This window comes from Micromesistius poutassou, assembly GCF_964030765.1.
Source record: "Micromesistius poutassou genome assembly, chromosome: 5".
Lineage (NCBI taxonomy): Eukaryota > Metazoa > Chordata > Actinopteri > Gadiformes > Gadidae > Micromesistius > Micromesistius poutassou.
The window spans coordinates 11,964,058-11,986,241 of record NC_140275.1 but is presented as its reverse complement, the minus strand read 5'-3'; the positions used below and the strand labels follow the sequence as shown (position 1 = coordinate 11,986,241).

The 22,184-nt window shown below is 46.1% G+C and overlaps 1 protein-coding gene across 1 annotated transcript in view; it reads left to right on the top strand.

Moving 5' to 3' along the window:
* Window positions 1-1,541: 1,541 nt before the first annotated feature.
* nr6a1a (nuclear receptor subfamily 6, group A, member 1a) overlaps window positions 1,542-22,184 on the top strand; it is a gene marked incomplete at both ends in the record, with an annotated part of 55,686 nt that continues 35,043 nt past the window's right edge. Inside the window, 2 exons of the mRNA XM_084468576.1 lie at window positions 1,542-1,608; window positions 14,217-14,264. Coding sequence (XP_084324702.1) covers window positions 1,542-1,608; window positions 14,217-14,264 — 115 coding nt within the window. The remainder of the gene's footprint in view (window positions 1,609-14,216; window positions 14,265-22,184) is intronic.

Sequence of the window (22,184 nt, the reverse complement as noted above, 5' to 3'; positions counted from 1 at the left end):
TTGTTTTGTGTGAGCGTAAAGTAAAGTTGTATCATTGATATTAATGTTATTTATATTATTATTTATTATTATATTATATGATTATTTTCTGTGCTGTAGTAAAGGGCTCTAGGCTACAACCCAAAACAAACTTTCCGATTTATTTGGTTTCCCTAATGTAAATATATTGCATATTTGTTTTACAACAGACTTGCAATGGCTATATTTTGGAATCTTCTTAACTATTAATAGCATTATAACAAAATGTTGATCTTTGTTTCTGGCAAGTCTTTTGGCAGTTTCCTGGGGTCCACCAGTGATCCGTGATGCTTTAATAAATATAGTTCCTATCTATTAACTGTTATTTATATTCATGAACACAGTAGATGGAACCAACAATGTAAAGACAATTTCCATTGCATTTAACCTGTATGTCTGAAGCAAAGCTTGATAAAGGGTCAAGGGGCCGACAGAGAAATCAACATTATGATTCAATCCTGCCTGTTGATAATCATCAATCCAGGACATTCATGAATCAAGGATTTTCTGAGATTCAAAATCAACCTGTGAACAAAATATAATTAGGAAGATAGCTTACATTATAATGTGGATGAGTAATTCTGAAAATGGAGGAGTGACAACGCAGAAATGGAAATTAACGGTAGTATTAGAAAACGTCATCGTTTTCATGTGGGGAAAGTAAGAATAAAATAAGAATCTCCATCGCCCCCTGCTGTTTGCCCCAAAACAGAACCAGCCAAAGTGGCCCCAGCTTCTCACTTTGCCTAGAGGCCCCTACATAGCACGACACGTCAAGTTACCCAATAATGATACAAAGCAATACTCAATTTACTGACAAACAGATATTGCAAGAATTATGTCTACTTTGAAATTCATTAAATAATGAACTAGAAACCATTCAGAATCCGAAACGACAACGCGTTTTGTTGCCAATTCTGTTTTGTGTTGGTGTAATAAAGGAAATACAAATATAGCCTACAAATATATAATAACACCGGGTTGAAATAGCCTATAGGTTATATGCAATATATTAACCTTCATTATTTTTTTTTAATGAAAATATGACACATTGTCTTATTTTATATTAGGCTACTCTGAACGGTTATTGAGGTTTGCGTGTAGGCCTACGGTAAACTCCATGTTTATTTTTTATTTACCTAGCTTTATAAAAATCAAAGTTAAATGTTGATTTCGTTTCTCGATCGGAGAAAATTCCACACACAATTGTAGGACTACAGATGGCTCTCCGAGGGCCCTATAGGAACCCCATAACCCACAATGCAGTCGTAGCCTATCGCGCGTCGTTGCGTAATCAGACCTGTGCGTGTGTATGTGTTGTGGCCGTGGGGTGTGCGTGAAGAGAGAGATATTCCCCGCTGACTGACACCAGCATGGCTCCGCGATCCGCTCACTGAGCACCGCGGACGGACTCATCACGCAGCTTTCCTCAACACATCATCCATTCATCTGAATATCAAAGTTGCAAGCGTCCAACAGAGGAGCCACCAGCACACAGAAGACGCCCCAGCTCATGAAGGAGGATGGAGGTGGAGAAGAGGGCGAACGGGTACGAGTACCCCGACAGAAACAATGCGAAGTCCGTGAACGGTAGGTGAAGATTCGTCCATCTGCAGTGAGGTTTACTTCAAACACAAACACAAACACAACGCTACTTAATGCCTTTATTCAGGCCACATGGCAAACTTTCAACTCGAGCCGGTTCATCGCTGCTCGAATTCATCTTTATTTGGGCTCCTTATTATTATGCTTTATTATAAGAGATTTCTAGTTATTGGAATTGACGTGGGCCTGTTGCAATTTACACACACACAACTGGCTTGTTGTTGCGTTCATGCATTTCCTCTCATTGTGTTACCTTTGGTGTAAAAAAAAAAAAAACCGAAACAAATTACCCTGGTTACTCTTTACGCTTAATCCCATCTGGGCCCACACTTTATAACCACTTGATCTGAGCGCGGTTTGATTGATGCAAATTGCATGTTGTGGCATTTCTAACGCATCTAAGATCACGGTTGTTGCATGCATTTAGTGGACGTGGTATGTGGTAAAGAGTATAGAGGATATATTGTGATGAGTGTGGGATTTTCTTTGCTGGGAACGGAGCAGGAATGTTTGGGCGAGGGGTGGCAGAGATCGTAAAAGCTGAACTTTTGAACTTGGCGAAGCTGTTGAGTGTAGTCACAAAATCCGGTGTTCCCAATTACGGCACAAAAACGGGGGAAGTCTCCACATTATAAAACGGGTTTTAACATATCAAAGTTGGGTTTCTCGGTTGGATATAACCGCTTTAAACAGCAGGCCAGCAGCCACCATCATGTCACATAAATCCTTAGGGTTTGTGTAAATCAAAGAAAACGAAACGATAGGTTAACGATTAACAATTAACAATTTCTGATCGATTTACCTCTGGGATGATTTTATGAAATGATCCGACCTTTCCATGAACATCACCGCTTTTTATCTCTTCAAATATTTTTTTGTTTTTAATCTTAAATGATGAAATATTGCAGTTTCGGTCAGGCGACAAATCTGTGGGCGTGTTAGCAGATCTGGGGACATTTCCAGATAAATGTTCTTACACTTTGCATCTTGATCTAATCGAAATTAAGGACCAGAGCTTACATAAAGCCTAAACCGAACACACGAAGGCCGTGGTGACACCAGAGGCTGTTAAGTGATGCGTACTGTGGCTGGGAGAATGTCTCCTTTGTTTAGTCTTTAAATTGTATTGTCAATGTCTGCCCTGTATTTTTTTTTTTTTGGTAGGGGGGATTTGATCCTAAGCCCTATACCACTTAATTTAACTTAAATACAACATGCATTTGAATGGCGTTTTATTCTTCCCCAAAACAAATATACATAACAAGCAGGCTCTCTTTATCATGTAATCAAACATACCTGATACAGATTAAAGTTACTTTATTGAAAGACTAAACAGTGGGAGGTGACATCAGTGTATGAATGGGCCTGCAAGATCTGGAATCCTTGCATTCTTGAGAGAGAGAGAGAGAGAGAGAGAGAGAGAGAGAGAGAGAGAGAGAGAGAGAGAGAGAGAGAGAGAGAGAGAGAGAGAGAGAGAGAGAGAGAGAGAGAGAGAGAGAGAGAGAGAGAGAGAGAGAGAGAGAGAGAGAGAGAGAGAGAGAGAGAGAGAGAGAGAGAGAGAGAGAGAGAGAGACCTTTCCTCCTGACCAGGTTCCCAACAGCTGTTCTAGCACGGACAGTAAAGCTTATCTGCTGGACCTTAGCTTTCCACTCAAACTCGTGGGTGTTAAACAATGGCTCCATGCCTCTGTGCTATGCAACACTTTTCCACTGCTTATTGGTGATTGCTGCTTTTATCCCCTAAACGGATTTAAAGACTAAACTCAATCTACATTGATCTATACATTGACCCGTGGCAGCAGAACTTTGGCTTTTCTACTGTGTGGTCAATGCAGGGCGCTTGTTTAATGTAATTGAACTCTGTGTGGGGTGGTGGTGGTGGTGGTGGATGTTTTTGGGGAAGCTGTAGATCCGGGGGCCTGATGCTGCTGCTGCTGATGGGGTCCGGGAGACGATGGCTGGAGAAAGAAAGTGCTTTGTCAGGCTGGTGACGGTGATCCAGGGGGAGGGGGTGGGTGGGTAAGAGGTCGCTGGTTGGCTGGGGAGCGGGTTTACAGGACCGTCCTTCCCTTCAGAGGTAGAGCTGGGGGTTGGGGAGGTTGTGGTGGCCGGGGGTGGGGGAGTGCCGGGGCCTGGGATGGGGAGCCTGAGTGGTGGGTGGGAGGGCCAGGATGTGGACCCCCTGTGGTGAGGCTGAATGGGGGGTTGCGGTACAGTATAGGATTTGGGTGTGGGGCGGTGGAGGAGGAGGAGGGACGGGGGGCGGGGGGGGGGGGGGGGGCACACAAACAGGCAGATGTGATCCATCATGTCTTCTTCACTTAACCCCCCCCCCTCCTTACAATCTCCTGCGTCAGCAAGACCCCCTCTATCTCTCTCTCTCTCTCTCTTTCACTTTATCTGCATTTGTTTGTCCCTCTCTTTATCTCTCTATCTTTGTTTGTCTCTGTCTCTCTTTTCTATCTCTTAATCTATGCTTGTCTCTTCCTCTTTATCCCTCTGTTTCGTCTCTCTCCACTGATTAGGATTTCAATATCAGAGAAAGATGGTACAGGTTAAAATGATACGCTGGATATTTGATTTTAAGCTATCTTATTAAACCAGCTTGTGTCTGCAATTTTGTTGATTCGAAGAATAGTCTGTTCATGCTTGGTGGTGTGGTCTTGATGACGTATTGAATGGAAAACATGTGAAATTATGGACACCATTTTTGTGTTAGGACTGGCCTGTATCAGACTTTATCAAAGTTTCAGCGGTTGCCTATTTTATTTTGTAAATAAAATAATATACATTTCTAGGAGGCGAAATTTGTCTATTTTTGTTTTAAATCAAACAGACCCACTGAGATGTTAAGAAATAGGTAGTCGTCAATGTCCTCCTGTCAGTTTTATACTGTTTCATTTTTTTATATAAACTAATGGAAATAAAAACATTAAAAAATGGAATAAAATCAAACAAATATATATATTTTTGTATTCAAGGGGCCTGAAATATTAAATGATTATATTGAACACAACAGTAAATTCACACCAAGAACTAGATCAAGAGGGGCTAGTTTGGTAGAAACCTCTTCCCCATATCTTCTGGATCTCTCCTTTATGCAACATTTAGCTTTCTGTGTTCCCTGTTGGACAGTCCTTCTCGTGCTATGGGTTCTTATAAATGAACACCACGTCCGTTATCTCAGACTAGATGTATCTCAGTCATTTGTCGAGATATTGTGTCTGGAAAGACCACAGCTCAGAGCTGGACATGTGTGGACATGTACCTCCACCAAGCCGTTACCTTCAGGAAAATTGTAAGTGACATAACATAATGTCACCAAAACATTAGGCTATTTAATAAATAAAAAATATGAATTGAACGCATTTTTTTCTTCATTTTATCTCTTGAAAAATAAATGGCAATTAATGAAACTAATGAAAATGGTTTAGATCCATTCATAGACTTGCTGTCCTCTTCCACTGCTATGACAGTGAACATTTTTAGTTTGGTAACATTTTCCATTTATGAAGTAAATGGAAAATATTTAAATGATTAAAGATTAAAGAAATAACAGTATTTTAAATATTTTTATCAAAAATATTTTGGAGTAAATTATTTATATCCTATCATTTACCTTCTCAATTTTTTTTGATTTAAGGGGATGAATACAAGTATTAACAATATTATTCTTGCAAATGTTTCCTTGCGTTATGCATTCTGAATTCTGAATCTTGTATTGGTTGGCAGTAGTAGATGGACCATAACACCAGTGTCCAGTCTTCTGACCCTGCAGAGAGAAGGAAGGATTTGCATGGTCCTTCATCTCTCTGACCTAAGGGTTGCTAGGTAACAGACATGCCAGTGGTCATATCTGCCTCTGTTGGAGGAGATAGATCATTAGACCAGAGCTGATCCAACACCATCACAATATAACCACAATATTCTATATATAGGTGCCATTTAGGATAGGAAAAACCTTGCCTTTCCCTCTCATGATAATCATTACAATCAGAACACATTTGTGGTGATCATGTTTTTTAGCAGTGACACAACCAACTTGTGTAACAGTTGGTTGTGTGTGATTGTGTTATTAAGTGTGTATATATTTTGGAGTTGATTGGGTCTAATATTTTTCCTGTGTTTGGTGCTCAGATGCACATATTCTATTGATCTTTTATTGATTCCGGAGGAACTTGTTTGTTACAGTTGCCTAGCTCAAAATATGTATTTTATAAATATATGTATATATTTATATTATAAAGTTTTTAAGTAACTGACGCTTAGTAGTGTCTCAAGCATGGTGCATGCTAATAACACAGGTCATTTGGATAGGATAAAAAGTGAAATGGAGTTCAACATGAGTTGTGTTGAATAAGCATCGACAATGCAGAGTTCAGGGTCACTCACTGACTGCCAGTAGTGAGAGGAGATAAAGAGTCGGAGTGCCACGGGAATAAAGAATTTCCTGTGGAACATCCATACAGCCGAGAGTCTGTGGCTGAAGGTACACCTCCATTCAGACTGCACTCTGTGGAGCAGGTGGGCGTCCTTCTCAAGGAGAGAGAGGCGCTTGGACAGCATTCTCCTCTCTGTGGCGGCCACTAGGGCTCCCCCCCCCCCCCCCCCCCCCCACACCGAGAACAGAACCAGCCTTCCTGATGAGTCTGTTGGGGTCCTTCTTCTCATGCTGCCTCCCCGACCCACCACAGTGTATAGAAAGGAGTGCTGGCCACCACAGCCTCATAAGAGTGTGTGTGTGTGTGTGTGTGTGTGTGTGTGTGTGTGTGTGCGCGTGTGCGTGCGTGTGCGTGCGTGCTTGGAGCTGCCCATGAGATGCTGCTCCTGCTACAGCATCTCTGTCCTGACCTCTGCATGACCCAGGAAGGTATTTACAACCTTCACTTGATCCCCAGCAGCCTTTCACAGCCCAGCGCACAACCTCTGGCCACAGCCAATCAGGCGCTGGCATTTAGGGTGTGTGTGTGTGTGTGTGTGTGTTGTGTGTGTGTGTGTGTGTGTGTGTGTGTGTGTGTGTGTGTGTGTGTGTGTGTGTGTGTGTGTGTGTGTGTGTGTGTGTGTGTGAGAGACTCGGGTCGTAAACATTCATTTTCTGCCTTTACAGTTGTGTGTGTGTGTGTGTGTTAGAAAGTGAGAGAGACGGAGAGTGTGTGTGTGTGCCATTTGGCCAAGCGGGTGTGTTAGTACAGTACTATTGTCATTACTCTGTGGTATGCCACACGTCAGTAGCCAGCCGTCATAAACGTTTTCAATTTGAGTTGAATTTGGCTGCAGGATGACTTTATGGGCAGCTGTAAAACTCTGAACTTGGTATGTCCAGTTAAAATCTGTCTGTCCCTTTCTTTGTCACGGTGTGTGTGTCTCTCTCTGTGTCTCTGTATGTGCGTGTCCCTCTCTCTCTATTTCTCTTTCTCTTTCTGTGTGTTGCTTTTTACTTTCTATCCATCATTCTTTCAGAACAAACCAGAGCACATTATTCCTGTTTTTCCCGCTCTGGTCCTTCACACATACCATCGCCATCAGAGATCAGGCAGAATAAACATTTTCAAATGTTTATATATTGATGACACACTGTATTTGTGTGTCCATGAAGCCACATCGGTCCTATGCGGGAGTGTGGTTGTGCGAGGGTGAGTTTGGCCCAGCAGCTGAGCTTGTAGCGTCAATCCACTGCAGGCTTCCTTCACAGTCAACTGCCAAGCCCCTCCTCCTCCTCCCCCCCTCCCCCCCCCCCTCCCACTTGACGGCTAGCTGCTAAACTATGTGGGCGGAGCCTAATCCTTCCTATGACTACTCATTACCTTAATGTACACCGCACACTGAGAGGTGTGTGCGTGCGTGCGTGCGTGCGTGCGCGCGCTGGAGGTCAGGCTGTGGTCACGGCCTTTCTTGTTGTCTTATTTTGAGGAGGTGGGTGGGGGGAGTGAAAGGCGGGGGTCCTCCGTCACCACAGGTTGACGGACTCAAAGCCTCGTTTCCTTTCATCCGGTCGAGGGTCAGTGTTTTATGGCCTGGCTGAGCGGGCCAGCGCACCGCCCCGGTCCACCAGCATCTGATAATAATCACACATGCGCCCGGGCGCGCGTACATAACTTCATGTAACGCGCACAGAAAGGCCACTTTTTAAAAAATATATGTTTTTAAAAAAGGAAGAGAGCGGTCTGCTGCTCGAGGTGAAAACTGTGTTTTTCTTCTCATTTTGGAAAAAGGTTTAGTTTATTCTGGTGGGTTAAAACCAGACCCTGAAGGAAGCAGTTACTCTGCTTCCTTCAGGGTCCTTCTGACGGGCGAAGAGAGGCTGTCGGAGAGGGGAGATATTGGAGGAGGAGGTGAGGGAGGAGCGAGGGTGTATGCGAAGAGCTTTGTGCAGCTGAAATGGCATTTTGGAACATGCGTCTGTGTTAGTACGCGTCAGACCAAGGTCAATCGTAGATTGCACGTTGGTCTGGGGAAGCTGCTGTCGTTTTCTTCAGCACAAGAGGCGTGATCAACGGGCGGAGTTAAATTGACTCTGTACTACAATTGGCTGCTTGCCGTCGGTTCCCTGTCGTCATTGTGTTAAACCAGCCAATAGCGCGCCAGGGGGAAAAGCCAGCTTGGTTATTGGCTCCCTCAAAAACGTATCGAAACTAGAAAGAAATGTAATGTATTGCTCTTCTCCAGACCCTTCTGCAGGGCGAACTCAAATCGCCGGCAGAATGGGCGGGGCTACCCAGTCTACAAAACTGGAGCTCAGGAATGCCTTTTGGATCGACCGAGCCGTAAATAGTGTGCATGCTCAAAATTGGTCCCTGGAAATCAACACCAGTGGAGGAGAGAGTGTAGGGGCTAGTGCGTAGCCAGCAGGAGAGAGTGTAGGGGCTAGGTGGGTAGCCAGCAGGAGAGAGTGTAGGGGCTAGGTGGGTAGCCAGCAGGAGAGAGTGTAGGGGCTAGGTGGGTAGCCAGGAGGAGAGAGTGTAGGGGCTAGGTGGGTAGCCAGGAGGAGAGAGTGTAGGGGCTAGGTGGGTAGCCAGGAGGAGAGAGTGTAGGGGCTAGGTGGGTAGCCAGGAGGAGAGAGTGTAGGGGCTAGGTGGGTAGCCAGGAGGAGAGAGTGCAGGGCTGGTTGATTTGCCCCAAGAGAGTGTGGGACTGTCGAAGGAGGTTGTTCTGTTGTTGCTGAACTTGACGCTGCCCGCTCACAGACCAGCGCATGCTTCTGCCCGGGATGGTGGGGGTGGCAGGGGGGGGGGGCGGGAGGGGAGGGGGCGGGAGAAAGGGAAGACATTGTGGCTGTGCCGTGTTACACCACAGGGTCGGGGGTCAGGGGTCGTCCTGGGGGGTCAGAGGGATGATTGCGGAGCAGCCTGTGGAGTCAACACTTGAGTTCCTACACAATCTGTCGGGGGGCGGGGAATATGGCTAGTTGGGTTCCCTGTCAATTCGCCCCCAGAGAGGAGGGGCTGGCGGTAGGGATGGAGGGGAGCGGGCGAGTGGTATTGGGTATCAGTTGAAATCTCACAGTTAAGAATTTACTCGGGGACGGAGTCGTCCAGACCTAAGGACGCTTGGTCGGAGGTTCAGTCTGCCAGGAGACATCCTTAGGCTGGATGACGCTCGCCCCCACCTGCTGCTTAAGGTGTGTCGCCTGGTGTGTGCTGAGCATGATAAAACGTATGTACTTATGTACCACTTGTCAGCGGCCGGCATCGTGAACACAGGCGCGCCATCTGGTGGTAGGGATCGATGTACTGGCATGATTCGGTGTTTGACTAAAGGTGGATTTATAGTCCTCCGTAAAGCGCTGTACGTAGCTACAGAGAGCCCTCTCCGACGACGGAGAGCCTGTCGGAGACCCTCTCCGTAGCTCTACGTGCGCATCCAATATTTTTTAAATATCCGTCGACGGCAGGGGCGTCCGGCAAGGGCTGTGATTGGTCCTCTAACAAAATCATTTCCGGAATCACTTTCCCCGATTTGACTTTGCACATTATTTACTTTGTACATTGTTTACTTTGCACATTAAGGAGTAATAAAACACCAAATAAGATTTGAAAAGCTTTGAAAAGTTTCTTTTCAACACTATTTATATGAGTAGTAGTAAGCATATAGTAAGAACCATCACCGGCCCAATCCTGAATGGAACTCGGTGCATGGATCTGCAGGAGCCGGTTAGAGAGGACCTCCATTTCAAGTTTAGAGATGGTTGGTCACGTGTGCGACAGTGAACAACATGGAGAGGTTTTTTTTTTTTTTTTTCCTCAACTGTGCACGTAAAACGTGTTCAACTGTTCACCTTGTGGCAGTCGCTGAGGGGAGTCCTGGCAGCGCTTCCTTCAGGTCCTCAAAGAACCGCTCCAAACAGCCAAGAGCCACATAACATACCGCTGGCCAGCTAAACATGACCTGCACCAGGTGGTCTTCACCATAGACCACCCATCACCCCCCCCCCCCCATCTGTTCCTCAAAGTGTGCCTCTCCAAGACCCCCACCCCTCCTTCGAGGGGGGGGGGAACAGATCAAGTGTTGCCCCAGGACGGGGAATATGTCACAGAGCATCAGATCAGCCCCGGACACACACACACACACACACACACACACACACACACACACACACACACACACACACACACACACACACACACACACACACACACACACACACACACACACAGAGGGCGGGGACAATGGCGTATCTGTTTGTTCAACGTTTCCTCCCATCCATCACCTTGCCGTCACTGGGCTAGGGGGCGGGGCGTGAGCCAGTCTGATCGATTGGTGAGATTTGACATGGCTCACATCCCACCAGTACTGTATTATTCCACTGTAGATGGGGGGGGGGGGGGGGGAAGTGGGGGGAGGGGCGCATGTGGTTGAACCCTCAGTCAGTCGCCAGCACGTCCGTCAGGGGGACTTGGTGGCTGAGACTCATCCCTCACCTGCGCTGTCATGAGCCCCTTCCTTTTTCTGTCCTGTTCTTCACCTCCGCCCCCCCCCCCCCCCACCCCTCCCCTGCTGCACCACCGCCGCCATACAGCACCTCCACCATCCCCCACCCCCACCCCCACCCCCAAAAGTTGGGTTTTATAGACGCGGTCGGCCAAGTCCTGGTGCGGAGGTCAGACCTGGAGCTAGTGGAAAGGATGGAGAGGGATGCATGAAGGAAGAGAAGGATGCACGGATGGAGAGAAGAGTGGATGGAGAGGAGGAGCAGGCAGAGGGAAGGATGGATAAGAGAGAGAGAGGGGGGAAGATGGATGAGAGCAGGGAACGAGGGGAGGGGTTGGCCGAGTGGCGGGAAGGAAGGTGGTGGCCAGCCGCCAGCGCTACTCGGGTGGCGGGGAGACGGCCAAGCGGAACCCTGGCCATCTGGGGTGTAGGGGCCTGGACCCCCTCGTACTGGGGGCTGGGGGTCCGGGCTGGGGGGGGGGGGGGGGGTGGTGATCCGGGCTGGTTCTGGTGGGGAGCAGTTGGGAGTGACACACGAGGCGACGTTAATGGCCTTGGGGACGAGGGGTTGGGGTGGGGGGGCCTTCTCTCGTTTGGGGCTGGGGGGGGGGGGGGGGGGGGTGCGTATCATTCACATGCTGTACTTTGAAAGGGAGCGGGGTATGTTGCATGCACATTAATCACCCGCTGCACGGCGGGTCTGTGGCGCAAACAGCCCCAGCCACCGCGCCTCCGCTCTCAATGGGGAACATGATCTCCACACACACCACCGCCGTCGCCATGGAGCATCACTGGCCTCGGTCCAACACCACACGCCCCCTTACAAGCACCCACCAATCGCTGACGTATAGACAGCCGTATACACATCCATTTAACTTGGGGGGAAAGCGCTGTCGAGAGTTCAATGCGCCGGAGATCTTATACGCTCGTACCGCTCCTACGCTTGCCTTCTCTCCGTTTACGCGCTCCAAATAGATGCGAGATGCCTGTTTGCATTCCGCTTAATAAACCAAATTATTTTCATTTTCTTTTAGTGTTATGTGCAGATTTCTGCATTGTGTATAGAGTCTGGAAATCCAGTATTGAATCAAGTTGAATTGATGTGTGTGCGTGGGTAAACCCGCACACAAACAAGCCTCAAAACCTCTCGCAAACGTACCTGTTCTTGGCCTTGCAGATGCCGGGCAGTATATTTCATTTATTCACCGCCTGTGGTATGAACAAGTGAACTAGGAATAATTTAATGCGCTGAGTTGATCGGCATGTTGGCCGTGGCGGGCATTGCACACCTGCCTCCACAATGTGTGTCCGTTACCCAGACACCCCAGCGGCGCTGACAACAAGAAGCCGCGGTCATCAGGCGCGGTCCGGGCCGTGTGTTGATGATGAGCTGATTGTGTCGGTCGGAGGGTGCTGGGGTTTTAAAGGTCAGAGGTTAAAGATGCACACAAAGACCCAGAGTGGAGGAGGAGCGTGCCCTGAGGCTGGAGTGCTTGCTAAAGGCTGGAAGGGACAGCAGCAGAGACCACACACTGAAGCAAAGAGGGAGAGAGAGCGGGATCCTTTCTCCTCCCTCCTCCTCTGTGCTCCTCTGGTCTATTGTCTGCTAACACCTCCAGCGTCCTTTGCTGCGTCTCCTGTTACTCCTGGTCGTGTTTGTGAGGGGTCTGAGAAAAGGCTTAATGGGATATAAAAGAAGAGATATGTACAGTGGAGGTAGGTGTAGATATACAGTGTATAGACCAAACCTTTTCCTACGGAAACCATGTTAAAAGAATAAATGTGGTTCTTCACTTTGACCACAAGGCTTCTATAGTGTTGGTGTGTGTTTGTCAGGCTGATACGTCTTCTGATTGGGGAAGTGTCATCAATTAATATTGATGAGGCGTTCAGCACCTAATTATTGGCCGCCTTGACATGAAATGAAGATTTCATGTCAAAGGTTTCACATTATCGTGTTTTTTTTATTACACAAAAGATATTAGTGTTTTTTTCATATCTGAGAGTCTTAAGAGATTTATTTATGAAATGCAGTGTTTCACGTGTTCATTCTGGTGATTAAATTCCTGTGATAAGGCAAGGGTTTGCTGTGTAATTAAGATGAAATGGAAATTATAGTAACAAAATGACTTAAAATGTATTTGTCATTTATATGTTTATGTATAGCATATGAACATACATATACACATGCCTTATATCTTTAAGGTCTTGCTAAAAGCCATTATTGGAGGTTTATTTATTTAAATACATGTTATCTATATTTTTAGAGGTATAAGACCAGCAGTGTGTTGTTCACACTAGTGAGTGGAGGTGGTAAAGGCCGTTTATTTGAGGTGTATTTGATAAGGTCAGAAGTGTGTTTGTGTTAATAATACCAGTGAGTGGAAGGATCTTGGTTAATGTAGTGATCAGAAAGTGATCTTTGCCTGAGAGCCTCTCCATAAGGCGTGTGCGTGCTTCAGTGCACGTGTGCCGTGCACTACCCTGAGCTCCTTGGGGCACACGTGCCGTCCTGTGGGGCATGTAGGTCCGTGAATGGGGCACGTGCCTTTGAACACATTGTGTGAGTGTGTGTGTATGCTCTAGGGAGAACATATGCCACTGTTGACCGGGGGGGGGGGGTTTGGGGGAGGGCTGGGTTGGCGTGTGTCGGGTCAGGGGGTGTCCAGCTGTTGATAACAGGGTGGTACACTGGGTTGGGGGGGTCTGGGGTGGGGGGGGGGGGGGTGAGCGAGCGGTCGGCCTTCAGATCTGTGTGTGTGTGTGTGTGTGTGTGTGTGTGTGTGTGTGTGTGTGTGTGTGTGTGTGTGTGTGTGTGTGTGTGTGTGTGTGTGTGTGTGTGTGTGTGTGTGTGTGTGTGTGTGTGTGTGTGTGTGTGTGTGTAAAATAGTCTGGGGCAGTTTGTATGGGTCTGTAAGGGGCAGTGTGGTTGTGTGAGTCTGTTAGGGGTTGTGTGTGTGTGTGAGTCTGTTAGGGGTTGTGTGTGTGTGTGTGGGGGTGATGTGCAGATGGCGTGTGTGTCCTAGAGGAGCTGGAGATGCTCGCGTTGGGCTTCCATACACCAGGCACACGACGCAGACAAAAAGGAGGGTACACTGTGCTACGGCGGGGGCGGCCAACACACATGGGAGGGGGTCATTCTATTGATCAAAAGAAGCTCATACATCAACTATTGGTCATGCCTCAAGTATCGGTCCTTCATCCTCAAACAGTCTTGAAGAATGAGGCCTTTGTAAAGAATTATTCCGTCCTAACGAGATGGAATCTATTCCTAATTAGTTCTCTCTGTTGAGAAATTCACACAAAAGGACTTATCTTAACTGATCTTAATTATTCAAATGGTCACGTAATAATCATCTCATGTTTTAGATATATTTTTCCTTATCCCAATACAATTACAGTTAACATTTTAACTTAATACACATCAGTTTTTTTTTTACATTTTAAGAATTTATTTTCTTCACTTATTAGTGTGAAGAGAGTACAGAGAGGGATACAGAGATTGTGTGTGTGTGTGTGTGTGTGTGTGTGTGTGTGTGTGTGTGTGTGTGTGTGTGTGTGTGTGTGTGTGTGTGTGTGTGTGTGTGTGTGTGTGTGTGTGTGTGTGTGTGTGTGTGTGTGTGTTCTGATTTTCCTAATGTGTGTAGTTGATGTGTTTCTTGCAGGTTTCTACGGGGACCATGCGCTAGAAGGGGAGCAGAATGACAGCTTGGGTGAGTTTGAATAACTTCCTCCAAATTTGTTTTCATCCATCATGAGATTAGGTAGGGTATATATGAATCATATCAACAATTTTTCAGTCAATAATACATACCTCATTAAACATTCATTGGAAAATATGTTTTGTTGATGCATTATGTAGAAATTAGGAGAAACGTCTATCTGCATCATGTATTCAATTAATAACATCAAGTAATCTGGCAATTTCAAGATGTCTCTTTGTGTTGTTATAAACAAACAGGGCTGCTTTCGGTCACATGGGATTTAAATGTAAAACTGATGGGTTTCTGTTGGCTGGAAGGGGTTCTTATGAATATGTTTTGGTTGGCAGGGCTAACACCTAACTAAAGTCTGCCCTCTAGCGGCAAAATTGTGTATTACACACCGAGACAAGGCAAGGTGACATTTATTTTAAATCCACAAGAGGGCAGTATTATTCAACGATAGCGCCCTGGTAATCTTGGGCTCCTCAACTTCAAGAGCAAACCAGCGCAATTATATGGATACTCTAGTATACCACGTAGAAATGGCGGCTAAATTAACTCACTAAATGTATATATTTTTTATTGTACCTCTGTCTCCAAAGACTCTTGGAGGCACACAAATACATAATTTAAAAAAGAAACATTCATAACGCTTATACTTTCGGTAATATGCTCTAGTTTGTTGGCTTTTGTTGTGTGGCACTATGAGCAATGATACATTTTGTAGGTTATGAATTAGTCATATTGCCTGGTCTCTATAAGCAGAGCCTCTATAGCAGTGAATCCTGCCCACGTTTAGATTCTTAAAATGGATAGTTCAACCTGAGCAGGTATTGGGCCTCCAACAGGAAGTGATTGTGTCAAAGACGAAGATTCCGGCGGTCCGAGAGGATGTTGTCCGGCGTAAGACAGGAAGCGGCGAGCATCAGACCGGAAGAGGAAGTGGCGGGGTGTCAAAATAGGACGAGGAAGGTGCTGGTTATCAGACAGGAAACGCTGGCACTCGGGACAGGAAGTTAAACTGGCGAGCGATGAAGTGGTCTGGGTCAAACAGGAACGAGGAGGATTTGCCGATGGGGTCGGAAAGGAAATGTAGTTGGCCGAAGAGGATGTTGTGGGGGGGGGGGTCAAACAGGAAGAAGATGTTGTTGGGGTCATGCAGGAAGTGGTTGGGGTTGGGGAGGGAGGGGGAGGAGGCGGGGCTTGGTCCAATGTTAAGGTCCAGGTTCAGGCTCAGGTCGCCCGGCGACCGCCCTCGGCCCGGCGCCAGGTGGCGTCGCACTCGGGGGGGTCAGGGGTCACATTCAGTTCAGAAACTGCCAACACACCCTCGCTGACCTCACCGTGACTCCTCGCTGACCTCACATACACACACACATGCGCACACGCAGAGGCACACACACACACACACACACACACACACACACACACACACACACACACACACACACACACACACACACACACACCTGAAAGGCCGTCCAGGGCCTCTATAAACCCCGGTTGGAGTGTGGGGGAGGAGAAGCTATTAAACGTGTGCACGTAAAGAAAGAGCTGGATTGTTGCTGGGCTCAGGATGAGCTGTGGATTTATGGAGCTGAGGGGCCAATGAGCTGTAAACATGGGGGGGTGGGCCTGACCGGCTCTCTCTCTCTCTCTCTCTCTCTCTCTCTCTCTCTCTCTCTCTCTCTCTCTCTCTCTCTCTCTCTCTCTCTCTCTCTCTCTCTCTCTCTCTCTCTCTCTCTCTCTCTCTCTCTCTCTCTCTCTCTCTCTCTCTCTCTGTGTGTGTGTCACTTTTTATCTTTCTTTCTCTCTGACTGTCTGATCTGTCTCTCACCCCTCAGCAGAGATGTCTCGGTACACTCAGTGGGCAAGGGTGACGCTAAGGTCAAGGGATAGTGTGTGTAGTGTTTCTCTGGGCTTGTAAAATGTTCAGAGGAGTGGGAATGTCCAACAGCCCCATTCAGAGGGTCAAATCCGGGTCAGGGGCCAAATAGTGGAGTTGGCAACAGCTGGTTTTTAGAGCTGGGCCCCGGGTGGCTCTCGTAGGAGCAAGATGGCCGCCTCCGGGCCCTCAGTGATCAAATCAAAAACACAAAGTAATAATCACTTGATTCAGGTTCATCTCTCTTTCTTTCTGTCTCTCTCTGTGTAGATGTTGCCTGTGAAGCCCGTTGAGACTGTTGCTGTAGTTAAGGGCTACACATAAAATTGACTAAAGCTTGAAAGAAATCAATGCATACAGTGGACATGAGCGGTTTGTTGTAGTTGTTTTTGCAGCGCTATTAGGCAATGAGATAATAATAGTGTTTATCAAAGATATTACTGGTACGGTACCCGAGCATTAGTTATGTTTTGATTTGACTAAATTAAGAACTAACCAATGTAAAATGAATGACTATTTATTTTATTGACATTTATTTTCAGTATTAAAATGTGGAATTTCTTTAGTGATGGCCACATTGAGGGCCATAACCCAAATATGATAGGCTGGTTCACATGATCATTTCAGCAGGCTGTGTACTGTTTGAAAGGGCTAACTAATCAGTGATGGGCAGGTCAGCCAAGGGTTTCGGTTCCTACCTCTGTACTCCAGTCAATCATTCACCAACCCCCCCTTCCCTCCCTCTTCGTTTTCTCAGTGCACTCACATTCTATTAATCTTTAGTACAGGCACAGCACATATCAGTTTAACAAATCCTACCACTTATGTCAAGTATACTCTCGGACTCTTGATCTTGGTAATCAGTAGACCGTACGATTCATTTTATTTTTTTTCTTTCTTTTATTTCTTTCTTTCTTGTATGTGATGGTGTTTGGGTTTCAAAATAATAATTCACGGTAAATATAAGTGAGTTCATAGTAATGTGGATTTGTTGACTGATCACCCTACATTGATCAGTTGGGTAACATTTATGCACAGAAAACTGATTGCTTACTAAATGTCCAGATTATCTGTAATCTGTATGAAAATAGCAATTCTATTATATTGATTAAATTAAAGTACAACACAGGTTGAATTATTTTTTTATTGAGTTTAGATTCAGCGATGTAAATCAATGACTAAATGAAAAAAAAAAAAAAAAAACATTCGTCTTGTTCTATGTAATGTGTAGTAATGGCCACACGAGGGGAGTAGAGTCCCTCTGAGTTTGCGCCAGCGCTGCTTAGTTCTCATCTCCGCCTGGACCGAATGATCTCTGGCCCATATGGAACCACTTGGCCAGACTTATTCTGTCCACACACTGTGTGTGTGTGTGTGTGTGTGTGTGTGTGTGTGTGTGTGTGTGTGTGTGTGTGTGTGTGTGTGTGTGTGTGTGTGTGTGTGTGTGTGTGTGTGTGTGTAAAGTCAATCCTTTTTTCCTTGGTTTGTTATCCTGAGTTTGTGGCCTGTTCCCAACAAATGTCATACCAATAAATAAAATGAGCGCGAGAAAGGTAAAAGGACCATCTTGTTCTACTCTGACTCTCCCCCACATGGGTGTCCGCCATCTTAGCTCTCCAGCGACGGCGGGGAGCGATGCGGAGCCTCAGAGTGTTTTGTGCGTTGACCTGAACCGCTCGCTTGTCATTTTAGCTTTAAATAAATTATGATTAGCCTAGATTCTTTTTCCATTTTTTTCCGCCTCTCTCGCTTGATTCGACTCACTGTGGCGTTGGGCTGGCTGGGGGTGGGGGAGGGGGGGTGGAGGGCCGTGTTGGGGCGGGGGAGGAGGGCGCGGTTTGGGTGGGGGTGGGGGGGTTGCGGGGGAGGGTGCAGGCCCGGGGAGTGTTTCCAGGTCGTGGAGAAGTGGGTCACGCTGTTCCTCGTGTCAGGAACGATAACTTCACGATGACAACGCAGAGATCCGCGGGCGTAAACACGCTATATCTCTTCTATGTCTCCGCTATAGACTTCACAATACAGAGCTGTATGGAACTTTACATTTTACAATACATTTTGACCTCCCCAAGCCCTGGATCCTGGTATACAGCTATAGACTTTACAATACAATCTATACAGAACTATATACACTTTACAAGACATATTTTACCTACAAACTCTGGCTCCTCGCATTCAGCGATACACATGTAAATAACTATGGATATATAACTATACATATAACTGTACTACAAATCTTTACGGTGCACATATACCTAAACAAGTCCTCTGTTCTCGTATATACAGCGATACTCAACAATGATTTCAAAAATATACTATACACACGAGTATACATTAAACTATATATTCAACTATGCACAGGATCCGTTCAAAACATTTTCTCATTCTCTACCTCACGAGGGATTGAGTATGCTTATGTTTTACACAAAGTAGAACTGTATTATTTGGTCGTTGGTTGGAGCGTAACGATTAAAAGATGTTGACTTTAAGTCAATGTACTTTCTCCCCGCCCTAGTGGAAGAACAGAGCAAGTGTTACATCTGGCCAGGGCACGCCAGTGTGTCTGAAATCTCCCAACATGTTAACTTAACCTAACCGGCCAATTACTGCACAATCCGTTCCATATGTGGAAGCCTCAAACTATTACACACCGAACAACGAGGTACTTGGCCTGTTGGGGGTCTCTGGGATTAATTACACTTCAAACAGATAAGAACATTTTATTTATATTTTTTGGAGGGGGTGTTTAAATACTTTAAACATTTTTTCACCAAAACCCAGCCTTTTATTTATATATATATATATATATATATATATATATATATATATATATATATATATATATATGTGTTTGTGTGTGTATATTAGGGGTGGAACAGTTCAGGCCAGAGCAAGTGTTAAGAAATTGCATTCGCAGTTTTTCCTTTTGATTATTTAAATTTCAAATGGCTGTGACTACAGATATGCCGCATGGTTTTGACCTCTGCGTGTAAAGCTGTTTATATAATAAAGTATAAAGTCCAGCTAATATCTGTTTATAATAAACATATGGTTGTGATTCAAAAATGTGCTAAGATCAGGCACCTTTTTTCTCTGCCGTACCGTAGTTCAGTAGATGCTGCTTGGCCTATTCCAGGTCCAACGTAACATTGCATGCGTATCAACTCCAAGCCCCTGCTATCAAAGCCTGTTTGGGTAACAGGAGTGCCTTGTTGTGGGGTAAATAACCCCTCCACCAACCCTCCCTTAACCAGCCCCGGGTCAAAGTCAATACAGACCTTGACCCTATTAACTACCCTGTTTCTTAACACCATTACCAGAACCAGCATGGACAGGTGAACTACAGGTTCGGAGAGTGATCTGATGGTGTGTCAGGGGAGAGGGTTTAATGGGTTGGTAGTTTCCTGAGTGAAGTAGCATTGTGGGTGCTTTAAAGGCATGTAAGTGTAGAAAGTGCTGCGACGGAAGAGTTGATCTTCTTTGTACTCCGAGAAAATTGTGACATGATGGTTACTGTCTCAACAGCGATGCTAATCTACGGCCATCTCCAAAACAAGTTATTCGTGTTCATTATGGATGCCTTCTGGTAGCCTGGACATTGGGTGCATGAAACCAGCCAGTGTTTAAGCTAGGAGTCTGAACAACGGTCTTCTGACCGGCGGAACATCGCACAGGTTAAACACTCACCTAGAAGAACTTTGGCGGGGGACCATCCTTGAGGTCAGCGGTTGAACCACACCCAGAGCCCCTACAGTGACGTGTTGTACCGCAGTCTGCATTCATCCGTCAATGAGTCGTTTCAACCAGAAACCCACCGACAGCAATGAATGTTTAGTGCAGCCTTAAGCTAAGGGGCTCTGTGTGTCTTGGTCCGTGCGTTGACGCGCTCACGCAGGTGTACCGTAGATACGTGCAGGTATGCACGAGAACTTCTGTCGTTGCCACGGAAATGAGCGAGCAAATTTCATCACGACTAAATAGTTTTTTTTTACCTCAGAGGACATTTTAATGTTGATGTATTATTATTGTCATTAACGTTTGGTTTTATTAGTTCTAAACATGCAGTCGTTTCAGCTGTCATTTAAAAAAATATATACATTATTTGATGTGTGCCTTGGCACAATATGTTCCAAAAAACTCTTGGCGGTGGTTCTGTGGCGGTGGTTCTGTGGCGGTGGTTCTGTGGCGGCGGTTTTGTGGCGGCGGTTCTGTGGCGGCGTGGTTCTGTGGCGGCGGTGATCCTGTGGCGGTGGTTCTGTGCGTCTCGCGGCGTGCCGCGGGGTACAGTCAACGATCGATGGTTTTCCTCAGAGTTTAAACTCACCGACAGCGTTGAATGTTCCCCGAGAACGCCATGCTACATTTCTTTTAACGGGCGTGACTTTGTGTACGATCCAAAACATAAAAAAAAAAAAAGAGGATGATAGAAAACGATCACATTTTGGAACTTTCTTTCTTTCATTTCTTTTTAAGGAGTTAATTAGCCAGCTAGCTGAACGGCTACGCTGTTGCTGCGTGGTGCACCTGCGCTAGTGTGTTCAGGAGCTATTTTGAGTCGTTAGCATCTATGATGTCATCAGGACTCCTCCTGAGGAGGAGGAGGAGGAGGAGGAGGTGACGGGCCGTCCTCCATCTCTCTCAGGGTTGGCCGACCTTCACCTGCTGGAAACGGACACAGACAGACACAGAGACACACAGAGAAACGTGATTGAACGAACCAAAACATGCTGGACGGACTACGTCTAAGTCAGTAGAAGCAGGCGCCACGGGGCTAGTAGACTTCTAGTAGACCTAGCGTGTGACGCTAGTGCTAGCGCGTGCTACACCTCTAGTAGAGGCAGCGCCCTTCGCAGTGCTGGTAGAGCTAGCGCGTGTCGCTCTAGCAGTTGCGCTAGCGCGTGCCGCAATGCTAGCGCGCGCCGTCCTGCTCGTGTCGCAGTGCTTACAGAAGTAGTGCGTGCCGCAGTGCTGCGGCTAGGCTCTGCTAAGTGTTCCTGTTACCCCGCGTTGAACTCCGGGCTAACAGTGCCGCGACGCTCTTTGAGGTTTAAAAATAAAATAATAATGCAGTCATGGTTTATTAATGCCCTGTGCACCCTCCTTCTGGCTCGTTGCGTTGAGACGAGGGGGGGTGGGGGGGGGGTTTAGCTCTGTTTTTTTAATGTCCCCTTTGTTCTGTGGGTGTTTTCCAACGTTTGAGTTTTAATGCCGTCTCCGAGAGAGGTAAGTGTTACAGTTTTAGAACGCTTCGGCTGTGACTGCCTCCACAAAGCGATGAACGAGAAGCCCTCTGTTTAGGTAACAGCAAGCTCTAGTGGTGAAACCAGTGTGGTCAAAGTATTGACGGTGTCAATCATTGAGCTCTGGAGCAGGGCTGTCGTTGATAATGACAGTACAGAGTCCTGCATGCTTACTGATAATCTGTCTACAGTTGTCCGAGCGCAGGTTGTGGGTACTGTCGTTTTCTTGAGAAGCAATTTGGAATGCTTTGAGTACAGTAAACTTGGGCATTTACTCTTGGGATTATTTATGATTGGCCCAAATCAGCAACGATGTAACTTGGTTGTCTTTTGTACGGCAATTAATGTATGACTGATGTTGTGTGGCTGTTAAAATATAGTGATGAAATAGTAATGTGTGAATAATATGTTGCAGCAGTTGAAGCAGAGGTAATAAAATAGTTTCATAAGCAGTGTTGGAAGGACTTGTATGTTTTCGAGTATTCGTTACTTTTTGTGACTAACTCAAATTGTGCTAACTAAAAGAAACTAGCTCAAGCTACGATCGTGCTAACTGAAACATGCTTTCTCGAGCTATGCTTTTTCAAAGGGTGCTAACTGGAACATGCTAACTGACGCTATATGCTATATCGAAGCGTGCTTACTGAAACACGCCAACTCGAGCTATGCTCACTCAAAGCGTGCTTACTGAAACCACGCTCTCGCTTGTTAGTTGGGAGTGGCCCTCAGCCTGCCTCATATATATATATATATATATATATATATTTAGAAATAGTTGTCTGGATGTTGTGCAGAAAAAATGCAAAA